We start from the raw sequence: 12,032 nt of genomic DNA on the forward strand, positions 1-12,032 counted from the left end.
CAACTGGAATGGCTTTGAGTGGGCAAATTCATGGAGGGTAAGGCTTTCAGTGGCTATTAGCCATGATGGTTCTGTTCTGGTCAGAGGCAGTAAAGTTTCTGAATACCAGTTGGTGGAAAACGCAGGAAAGGAGTCTTCTACTACACAGGCATCTGATTGGCTACTGTGAGAACAGGTTGCTGGAATAGGTGGCTCATTGGCTTAATCCAGCAGATTCCTCTTACGTTCTCTAGTTTCCATGGTGCTTCTCAACCCAGAGATAGCCCATGTGGTTGGTCATCCCTGACGACTGGCCATGGTGGCAAGGGATGATGGGAAGTTGGGAGCCCAGCACATTTGAAGGGCAGAGTGGTTCACCATTGCTGAAAACATGAAAGCAGATAGGACATTAAGAGGACTGATGCAGTAGGCCCAATCTTGAGCTCTCTCTCCCCTTCCACAAACCTCTGAGATTAACCAATACATAACTCTTATTTCCTTTGCTTGTGGGCCCCCTGCAACAAGTCACTGTGTTTTAATGCCTTGCAAAGAGCAAAGAAATTTTATTTTAAAAAAATGCTATGGCACAAACACCAACTTTGGAAAAAAAGGTTTATTGAAAAGGTCTGGAAAATAGTTTTGCTCTCTCAGCAGTATTTAACAAGTCTTTTTCAAAGCAGTAACAATATGAAATGTTAGGCTTTTTATTTTTTCCTTTATAAAGGAACTCTGGGCAGTGTGCCATGTCATCAACACTTTTAAAGTTTTGAGTAAAACAAGGCTTGCCCCTTTGGAGGGGTGGGGGACCTCTGACACACAATGAATGAACCACATCAGGCCTACTCCAGGGCTAAGGAACCTGTGGACCTCCTGGTGTTACTGGACTCCCAGAGTTGTACCCAACGAGATTAATGACCTTGACAAACTTGGGTTCAAGGAGTCTGCTCTTGGGTAGGACTACAACCCCCCCCCCCCGCCAAATCCCCCCAGCCTCAGCCGGCAAGGCCAATAGGGACGATGGGAGGTGGGATTCTAGCAGCATCTGTGGGACTGTATTCCCTGACACCCCACCCCACCCCCTGCCATCATCAGCCTGCCACTCTGTCCCTCCTCTGCTACACCCAACAAGGCTGCCATTTTTTTAGGAAGCCTGGAATGGGCACCTATGCAAAGCATTGTAAAGGAAAAGGAGCAGGCTTAAGTCAGGGATATCACCAGGTCTTCCAAGCAGAAGTCACACAAGACAAGTGGGGAACCTACTGGATTGGTGGATCAGATCCATTCACAGACACACACACACCCCGACATTTTAACTAACGCTGAATTAAAGCAAAAGCCAAGGACCTCTTTGGAGATCCAACCAACATGCCATATCCTCAGCACACCTACTTATTTCTGCAATGCAGAACCATAGCTGTCAACTTTTCCCTTTTCTTGCGAGGAATCCTATTCGAAATAAGGGAATTTCCCTTTAAAAAGGGGGAAGTTGACAGCTATGCAGAAGGGACCCAAGGTTCCTTCCAGCTCTGCAATGATTCTACGGCGACTCCCTGTGAACAGTCCCCTCGCCTGACTGTACTTCCACCTTCCGGTCAGGACTCCCATCCTGCAACTTTCCCAGCAAGCTGATCTATCGGTTCACCATTCTGCTAGATGCTTGTTTTTACTCATCCAACCTGCCTGTAAAGGGGTGGCGGGCAGGGAGAGATTGGGATCTAAACACCTAGCGAATCAAAAACAAGCCAAAAACCCACCAGCTACTTAGCTGAAACAAGAACTTGGAATGCAGTAATGCAGTGTTCGTTGACCTCAGCTTTGGTGCTTCCTTGAGAGGACAGTGTTGAGGAGGGGTTGCAATAAGGAGAACCTAGCTTTTAACTTCTCCTGCTCCCTCCTTGCCTAGGCCTTCCACTTACCCATTTTCTCAGCCTGTTCTAGAAAACGGGGCTTTAATATTCCCCACGGCAGGTAGCCTGTAGAATGAAGCTCTGCGCAACCGCCAGCCGTCGGCAGATTGCCCCAGGAGAAGCGATGGCTGTAGTGTTAAAGTTACATACGTTAAATGGGGTTGTACTCTGGGAGCCCTTCGCTTGAACAGAAACTGGCTTGGGAACCAATTTCCTTTCCAATCAGCGGCTAAAGAGGAAGACCTGCAAGAACTGCAGAAAATCATACAGGCCTTGTGGCTCAGTGCCCAACCACATGATGGCATGGCGCCCAGCCGAACTATCAACCTTGCAGAGGACAGACAGCAGTCCCCAACGGCAGACGCAAGGGCAGATGAGGCCCCCATGAACTGCCTTAAGGCAATGGCACATTGCAAGGGTGACGGGAGCTTGGCCCTCCAGATGTTGCTGAACTACAGTTCTTGACATCCCTGGCCACTGACCATGCTTGCTGGGCTGATGAGAGTTGTAGTCCAGCAATACCCAGGGGGCAAAAGGTCCCCCACCCCTGAGTACTGAAAGCGAGGGAGCAAAAATGCACCCTAGCCACAACCAGGATGCCATCTTTAATTGCAACAGTACAGCCAGAGGGTCCTGGTACAATTTTTTAAGGCTGCAGATCAACACGGCTTGCCTTTCGGAGAAGTTCTGTTGCCTGCTCCCCCTTGTCTGCCTGCAGCAATTAGGTTAGAAGGAGACAAATAACCAATTAAAACAGGAAAACAGGGGAGGGGGATATCTGCTCAGAATCCCAGCAGAGCAAGTTAAAGCTCACCAGTGCACTATAAGATCTTAGTAGTAAACTGAATCAAGTTTGGAGGCAGTAACGAAACACTTTTGGGGGAGACCTTATATAAAATCTTTACTTAAAACAAAAGAATCCAGGATTATTATTTTTTTTAAAAATATCCTGAGAAACATTACTAGTTTAAATAATAAGAAGCACTAAAGATGCAGAATTATTTTATTTTGGGGTGGGGGGAGTTTACCAAAAAAATAAACTCCCAGATTTTCTAAATAAGGCTTCTTTTATTTTGAGTCTTTCCTCAGCATATTAATCCTTCAACATACTTCATATGGACACTTAAAAAAATATCAAAACGTTTTATTCAATACCAGCCCTACTTTCGAGTTAGATCTGTTGGTATTAATGGACACGACTACCTTAGGTCTATTAATTTCAGTGGGTCTACTCTGAGCAGGAGGGCTTTGCAGGCTACAACCTGAAGTCCTTTATTCTGTTCCTTTTCTTAATTCTTGCATTTAAGGGTATGGGGGGGGAAGTAATTGCCCTTTTAAAGCAAAGCTCTATTTTCACAGATTAGAAAGCAAGACTGTGATTCAGAAACAGTGCACTCTCTGCCATCTAGAAAACCTGTGGCTTAAAAAAACCCAGTGGTAATATAATCATACTATAAAATATAAGCAAAACCAAGGCATCTAAAAAAGCTGGTTGAAACGTTTCTCCCAAATGTTGCCAACAACATTTTGCCTGATTCAGGCCCAGTTTCAGAACCGGCCAACAAACCCGAATCCAATATTCTAGCACACAAAACATTTACAACAGTCGCCTTTTCACAAATATATAACGTACACAGAACACAATTTAGTGCAGTTGACGCTACCATCAAGAGCTGAAAATTTGATTTGCACAAAACTAAACAGACAAGGTCTTGAGACGCTGGGGAGGAAAGAGAAACATTCAGGGTTCCCTCCTACTCAGAAGAAGACCCATTGAAATTAGCAGACATAACTAAAGGCCATCCATTTCAAGGGGTTTACTCTCAGCAACACTTTTGTTGAATCAAACTCTCAGGTGTATGTTGTAAAACCCATTTGTAGAGCACCCATTTGTAGAGCCCGAGACCCTCGGTAGCTGATAGTCAGAGAGTTGTAGCCCAACAGGATCTACAGGCCCTCAGGCTCCTCATCCCTGTTGCAAAAGGGGTGGGTGAAAAACATACTTTCCCTAATGCTAAGACAGCCACGAAACCCCAACAGAACTCCATTCATTTAGGGAGCGTGGGGTCTCTCTCTCCCCTTCCATCAATCTTTTGTGCCACAGATAAGGGCTGAGTGAGGGCATCCAATTGCTCTCAAGATCTCTGCAGAAGTGCTTGGATAAGGCAGGAGGCATGGGATGGCGATGCTGCTAAAAAACGTGCATGTTAACCTCAGCGGCTTAGTCTACAGTACACACATGCAGAGGCACGAGGTGGTATAGTCTTGATGTGGCAGAGATCTGGCTGTTCCACTTCAAAGCGGAAGATTTCCTAATTATTAATCCTTTTTTTAAAAAAACTTGACACCAGATCACGAGACCATCAGGCAGAAAAGCAACATGTGTGACAGGTCAACCCTACAAGCCTTGCAGGTCAGATTCCCGTTCACATGATTGTATCCCCCCCCCCAACCGCCCTTCTTTTATCTGAAGGGCTGTCAGAATGGGCAACCCTTTTAGCAGTAGCCTGGAGTTAGAGCTATTATACCACCTTGTACCATTGCAAGGGAAGACCCAAGCCTAAGTCCAAAAATACAATAAAAATAAAAATAGATTTTGCATCCTTGACCACCCTCTTTTAACTATCTTCATAAAAGCCAGGAATATATATTTACAAGTGTACATCCATGAGAAAGCTTCAAATGAACAAACAACATCAGAATGTGCTGAAGGCACACAAGAAGAGGGAATGTGCTAGGAACATCTCCTGGCCTTCTGTTTGGAAACTCCCCTAATACCCTGCCTGGACATTTCTCACATGACGGCCGCCCACTCCAGCATCATTCTAGCCTAGAGGCACTCAGGGCACCATCCCAAGCAGCTGCAAGCAATGCTTAGTGGCCCAAAGCAGGGGTAAGCAAATGGCGTGACCTCCAAATGCCGAGGACACCAACTCCCTTCATCCCTGGCTACTGATCACGCTGGCTGGGGCTGATGGGAGTTGGGAGTCCTTCACGTCTGGAAGACTATTCCATTGGCTACCCCTGGTCCAAAAAGGCAACAGCCAAGCCAGCCTGCATGTCCTGTGGGCAGCTGTGACTCCTGGCCTATCTCTGCTGACTGGGTCATTTAATAGGTGCTTGGTGACTGCTCCTTGTTGGGTTTTTAAAGACACAGAAAACACACACATTGCTGGGCCTGCAGACTTGCTTATACCATAGCAGTGTTTGCGAAGCTCACCACTCAGGCGATGCCTCCATGTGTGGCTGAGCAAACTGGAAACCCCTTGGAAATGGAAGCCCCAGCTAACTACGGCCTACAGGTTCTTGTTCTTTGCAGAAATCCACAGACCAGGACCCAAAAGAGAGGCAAAGGGGGAAGCTGCCACCCACCAGCACATTCGCATAAGACTTTCCAAATCCCTCACTGCCACATAAAAAAAGATACACCCAAAGTTTAGGTGGCATTTCTGAGAGTCAACCATCAGGGCAAAAATGGCTGCTTGCCTGGAAATTGTAGAAATCCCCAAATGTGCTGGTTTTGTTTTGCCTTTTTAAAGAACCCCAATACATTTCCCATGTGGCAGTGAAGTTTTAACCTTCAGATTTTGCACAGCTCAGAGGAAACATCCCCTGTGCAAGACCAGCTGAAACCAAAAGGTATGTACACAGGTGCACACAAGAGCTTTTGGTGCACAGTCCTTGTGATTTCACCAGCAATGGTTTAAGGAGGCGTTTGACCAGGGGTCAGCAAAGTTTTTCAGCAGGGGGCTGGTCCACTGTCCCTCAGACCTTGTGGGGGGGGGCGGACTATATTTTTTTGGGGGAAATAATGAACGAATTCCTATGCCCCACAAATAACCCAGAGGTGCATTTTAAATAAAAGCACACATTCTACTCATGTAAAAACACGCTGATTCCCGGACTGTCCGCAGGCCAGATTTAGAAGGCGATTGGGCCAAATCCAGTCCCCAGGCCTTAGTTTGCGTTTGACGTTCCCAGTTACTTACTCAACAGGTGACAACTGCCTGCATGTCTCAGTCCAACCAATTCCCAACTTCGTCTTTCATACAGAGGCTGCCTTTGTCTTAATGTTGCTGATCACATCTAGAGTTGATCTATGAACACTCATCTTGACAACTTCCTGCAATTCAAAACCTGTCTCCCTCCTTCCAAAAAAGCCCCCAACAAGACCTACTTATTTTTGATTACCATCAGGGAGGTGTAATATAGTTCATACAAACACATTTAAACAAAGATGGTGGGGAATATCCTGGGGTGGGGGGTAGGAATCCCTGGTCTAAGCAGCCATGAAACCACATTTCTTGTGAGCCGGAAAAGAAGGTGGGGGGAAGGGGGAGAAGAGTGGCAATCAAGAACGGATTGATCCTCTTCACTTTGCCAGAAGTAAGTGCACAGAACTGAAGATTTGAAAAATGTAAGAGAAAACTTTTTAGCACCCCTTTAACCAACATTTGCCCGACCCACACAGTGGCCAATAAAGAGAATCTGGGGAGTTGCCGATAACCGGGAACAAAAGTCCAAGGAAACACCATTCGTTTTTAATAAGGCTTTTGCAAAAAAAAAAAAAAAAAACTTTCTAGGAAACGCGTTGTGCGGAAAACACATTGCACATTGACGAACAAACATCGGACACTTCTAATGTGCCCCGACGAAAAGTATCTCCGCTCGTTTCTCTCTCACCTCAAGCCCTCCCGACAGACAGAAAAACAACAACATGATATCTGGTCATCAGCAGAACAGACTGATATGAGGTACATCGCTGTATTTAAAAAAGTTATTATATATATATATTTTATACAATATTATATTATATTGGTCTACTCCCCAGAGCTACAGGCTTCAAAACATGTTTTTGTACAGAAGGGATTCCGTCTCTCATGATCCTCTGCTAGTGCCAACACTCAAAACTCCTCTTCTTCATCTATAGCAAAGTTGTTCTGCTTTTTCCGGACGTTCCAGTGCAAACATTCAGCCAGGCTATCGAACCAGTCACTTACGGGGTCTTGGAAACAGATTGAAGGGAGGGGGTAACAGGAGGTAGTAATGCTGATGCTGTAAGAGACAGAATTGTTATTAGGATTGGCCTTCAGTTCAGGACAGGTTCAATGGAGGATAAAAGCTTATTTATTCCACTTGTGAATCGCTTCCTCAATGGGGCTGAATGACGGACACCAACCCTAAAGCTGCACAGGGTTGTATCCAACACGAGCCTTGCTCAAAGTAGACCCACTGAAGTGAGTGGACACAAGTCAGAGTCATCCTAGTCAGAGAATGCCTTGATAGTTCTGCCAGGCACCCCCGGTCTTTGCAGGTACAGTAGCACCTTGTTTTATGTTACCCTCGGGTAACGTAAACTTCGGGTTGCGAAAGCAGCAAACCTGGAAGTGTTTTGCCGCGTGCGCATGCAAAAACCTCGGGATCTGACCGGAGCTCCGGAACGGATCCTGTCCGTAACCGGAGGTACCACTATACTAAAAAGAAAGCCTGCTCCCAAGGCAATTTGACTGCACTAAAGGAGATGGAAGCTGTGCCTACCCCAGACATTGCTCAACTACAGATCCCATCATCCCTGACCATTGGCTACAGTGGCTGGGGTTGTTGGGAGCCCAACATCGGGAGGGACCACAGTTCCTCCCCACCTCTGCAATAAAGCAGGATTGGCTGTTGGGCACTAGCTTTTCTAGATAAAGCAGATGTTGTCTTCCTTTAGGAAGGTTTTCTTTTGAAATGTTTAAGGCTTGTTGTTGTTGTTGTTGTTAACTTGTAGCTGACCTCCTTTTGTAAAGTTTTCTTTGAGAAATATAAAGTACATATTCAAAGAAACATAATTAACAGGAATCTAAAATATTATCTTAGTTTCCCGTTAATGATTGTTGCTTTGAATGTATACTTTATATTTGACTTTCTTCAGTAATGTTCTATTGCGGACTGCTCTATAGGATGCTTGAATGAGTTGTAAACCGCCCTGAGATTTTCTCCCCCTTAAAAATATGAGGTGCTATAGAAATGAAATGAAGAATAAGAATGAGAATGTTTGCTGAAGTCACGTCCACACCGTTTAAGGCACTCTCACAGCACTTTAACGGTCAGGGCTTCCCCCCCTACGCCAAAGAATCCTGAGAACTTTAGTTTATTAAGGGTGAAGATTTCACAGAACTACAATTCCCAGCACCATAGCAAACTCCAGTTCCAAGGATTCTCCACAATTGCTAAAGTGGTATAAGAGTGCTTTAAATGCATGGTGTGGATGTGGCTCAAGTCAGGCGGCTCCTGCTCTTCCTCATGTATTCAGCGACAGAAGAGAGCACCAAGTGGCACAGAGAACTCAGAAGGGCATCCTCACCTGTCCCCGTGGCAGATCTCCTGCCTCTTCCGCCCATCGAATGAAACCCACGCTGTATTCCTGGCTTCGGGAGACAGCATGATCTGAGGAGAAGGGAAAGCACATTGTTTTCCGGGATCTAAATTTTTTAGCTTGTTGTCTGCTGGATCAGGCCAATAGGCCTGTTCTCACAGGGGCCAGCCAGATTGCCCACAAGAAGCCAGCCAGCACTATCTGGGTGGAACAGCAACTCTCCCCACTTGCAATTGCCAGCAACTGGCTCCTCCAACAGCGGAGGCAGAAGGCTGAGCCCAGGGGAAGGCAACCTGTTTTTTCCATGCAGCCTTTCAAACAAAGTAGCAAACCGCTTCAGCAGAATCTGACCTCTCAGTAGGGTTTAAACATGTTTTGGCACATTGCTTAAGAAAGCAATAACCTCTCTGGCTGCCAGGAGGGAAGGCGGGTGTGAGAGAGAGCTGGAATTAATACCGATGTTTGGTTTGGTTACATAACAGGCAGCTTAAGGCTTGTTTGTTTGGTGGGCGGGAAAGCTTTCTAATTCATTAATCGTTAAGCATCTTTACCCCCCCCCCCCACTTTTCAGTCTAAGAGACACGACACAAAAGGAACAAAGGACTGGGAGGGAGAAGGAGGAAAAAAGGCAAGCTCAGGCGACAATTCTCAGGGGCAGAATTTGGAGAGGGAAAGGAAACTGATTAAGGACCCACCTTCAGTTCCACCCCAGCAGGAACGACGATGGGCCGGAAAGAGAGCGAGTGTGGGCAGATTGGGGTGATCATGATGGCAGGGACATTCGGGTGGATCATTGAAGCGCCTGCAGCAGCTGCGTATGCCGTGCTGCCCGTGGGTGTGGAAACGATGACACCTGAGTGGAAAGAGCAAGCGCAAGTCACAATTATAGCCTTGCCTGTTCTTTATAGGCTTAGGACTGAGAACATCCCTTTCAACAGGACTGTGCAACCTACTCATTTAAAATATTGTTAGGACACTCACCCATTCAAAGCAGTTAAAAACAACAATCTATTAAGAGAGCTGGGGAGTGGGGCAGAGGCAGTTCAATCACCAAGCTAATGGACGTTGTGCCTGTGAGGCCTTCTGAGAAGCCTGCCATGTAGGAATCTGATGCAGGTGGAAGGGAAGGGAAGGGAAGGGAAGGGAAGGGAAGGGAAGGGAAGGGGACCTTGCCAACCCACCTTACCTACCTAGGGGCAGGCAGATCTTAAAATTGCAGGCAGGATAATTGTAAGGATGCAGCTGGTCCAGTAAACAGCGTGGGGCCAAACCATTTAAGGACCTAAACAGAGCTCAGCTATGAATGCTTTTAATGGGTACAGGAAGGCGTCTTAGCATAGGAAGAGCCCTTATCCCGAGACAGATTCCATCTAGCTCAGGACTGCCAACACTGACTGGCAGCAGCTCCTCAGGGGTTTCAGTCCCACCTCGAGAAAAGAAAATGCTCTCCAGCCCCCAAAGGAGGCAGGGGACGGGGGGTGTCGCTCTGCTTTCTGGCAAACAGAAAACGTGCTTACCATCTCCTTGGACTGTGGTGATAAGGTGCCCATCTAGAAAGACGTCCACGTTGGAAAGGTATGAGGAAGGGCCCCGATCCACTACAACTTCATTCAGGACCTGCCGACAGGAAATGCAGATGATGGAACGGAATAGTTACGAAAGAGGTTAAATATTTGATGACGCTGACTAGAACTCTGAACCAGAGTCATTCTGTTTTAAGATCTACTATATTGTGTTTGTGTGGAAGTTGTAAAATCTGTTGTGTTTCTACAGGGTTTATAAGGCTCTGGGCTTTATGATTTTATGACAGATTTTCAGCATACAGGGAAAAAAGCCTTAAATGTTTTTTAATGGGCCAGCTCTGCTGGCCAGCGTCATTTGGAGTTGTAATCCAAAAAGTCTAGTGGACTATTTTTCCCCTTTCACTTTCTAAGTGCTTGGTTTTTTTAAAAAAAACCCAACAAAAATAAAAATAAAAATAAATAATAGCAACCAGCCCTATACTGCTCTTTAACCCTCTTAAACCTGGTGGTTCTAAGATCAGTGTGGGACTGTTTGCAAAAGGGCTTTCAAACAGCCCCACACTGCTCTATACATTTCCAGTTTTCCAACGTTCAACGAGCAATGCTAGAAGAGAGAAGCGGTTCCCATGGAAATCACTGCTAAAATGGAACTCCCCCCCTTCACTTTAACAATGGCTTCAATGGAAACCTTCCCCCAAAAAGGTGCTCTCACAGCCCATTAGCTGATGGAAGATGGAAACATACCTTGTTTCAACGAAAGAACCATCAACAGTTCACTTTAAGCTCCCGATTATTCATTTGAAGCTCTGCCCTTACCTGCCACACACCCGATATCAGGTGTATGGTGGGAATGGCTTGCCCAAAGTGGCCTTGTGGGACAAACAGGGAAGTATGGTGGGCCTGAGGGCCAGAAACCCCTGACCCATTATTATTATTTTAACATTTATATCCCACCTTCCTTCAAAGAGCTCAAGTTGCCCTTCTCCCCATTTTATCCTTACTACAACCCTCTTAAGGTAGGTTAGATGCTGAGACCCAGTGAACTAGCCCTGAGGTCACACCCAGTTAGCTTCATGGAGGTGTAGGGATTTGAACCCTTGTCTCCCAGGTCATAGTCCAACACTCTAACCACTACGTTATGCTGGCTTTCTATATCTACACAGACACTTCAAGATGCTTCATGGGAAGCAATTCATAAGTTTAATATATTAAATGTATTATTACATTGCCATTATTAATATCATCATCAATATTATATTGTCATGATCATGATTATATTACCACCACCATCATTGTGGTGAGGACTTGGTGGTCCCATTAGGGGTTTCCTGGTTGGCACTGACCCATCGCAGGGCCTTTTCGGTGGTGGCTCCTGGTTGTGGAATGAGCTCCGCAGTGAGCTGTGCCTGTCTCCATCATTATTAACTTCCAGGAAGAAAACTTCCCTCTCCAGGGAGGCATTGGGTGGCTGAAGCATACAATTCCTGGATCCAGAACACCGGATGGAATAATGCTTCTGACTGTAACTGTTTTTGCAATGCTTTTCACTGTCATTGCCTTGATAATGCTTAACTGTTTTAGAATGCCATTGCTTTTGCTTTGTTTTTTTAAACAGTGGATCTGTTTGACGCCCTGGGCTCCTTCGGGAGGAAGGGATGTGTAGTGGAAACTCGCGGAAGATCTTTGTAATCACGAGGAGTCAGGTTACATGTCCTATTCCCTTTTCCTCCTCTAATTAGCAAAGTAAGGTTGCTTGTGAGGAGGATGCAATTAGTCGAGAACACCTTCAGCTGCCAATGACCTTGGCCAAGCCACACTCAGGTGCCTGATTCCCTGACCATTCGGGAATGGTGCCTGATGGCCAGGTGAAAACAATCAAACTTAAGTCGGCTATATAAGCAAGGGAATGGAGGGGACAGATTGGGGGCTTCGCCACAGACTAGGTCTTGGGTGCTGTGGGGTTTCTGGTGTGAGGGATCTCTCCCGCTGCTCTCTTGAAGCCCCGGGCGGCAGAAGAGGAGGAGATTTGTGTTTGGGCGTTGGTCAGGTACGCTACGTTTGTCTGATTGTATCTAGAAAATTAAAGCATACTTTTTTTGTGTTCTTCTTCCATCTGTGTGTTTTATTGGATCCAGATTCAAAAAAAGGAGAACCCTGCCCCTTGGCAGAACATTTGGCGCTGTGAGCAGGATCTGGAGACAATGCCCTGGTGGAAGAAGAAAAGCCCTAGGCAGGAGGATGGCCAGAGCCATATCCCTGGTTGGC

General features: G+C 46.1%; 1 protein-coding gene across 4 annotated transcripts in view; it reads right to left on the reverse strand.

Annotated features, from left to right (window-relative positions):
* Positions 1-6,207: 6,207 nt before the first annotated feature.
* NADK (NAD kinase) overlaps positions 6,208-12,032 on the reverse strand; it is a 48,344-nt gene continuing 42,519 nt past the window's right edge. For 3 of the 4 annotated variants that reach the window (XM_033156363.1, XM_033156364.1, XM_033156366.1), the window contains 4 exons: positions 9,762-9,861; positions 8,940-9,097; positions 8,233-8,315; positions 6,209-6,941 (listed from right to left, as the gene is read on the reverse strand). In XM_033156363.1, coding sequence (XP_033012254.1) covers positions 6,791-6,941; positions 8,233-8,315; positions 8,940-9,097; positions 9,762-9,861 — 492 coding nt within the window. In that variant the 3' untranslated portion in view covers positions 6,209-6,790. Of the gene's footprint in view, positions 6,942-8,232; positions 8,316-8,939; positions 9,098-9,761; positions 9,862-12,032 lie in introns of all 4 variants that reach the window. The other variant, XM_033156365.1, reaches the window with a different exon arrangement.

The sequence above is a fragment of the Lacerta agilis genome, chromosome 8 (genome assembly GCF_009819535.1).
Source record: "Lacerta agilis isolate rLacAgi1 chromosome 8, rLacAgi1.pri, whole genome shotgun sequence".
Lineage (NCBI taxonomy): Eukaryota > Metazoa > Chordata > Lepidosauria > Squamata > Lacertidae > Lacerta > Lacerta agilis.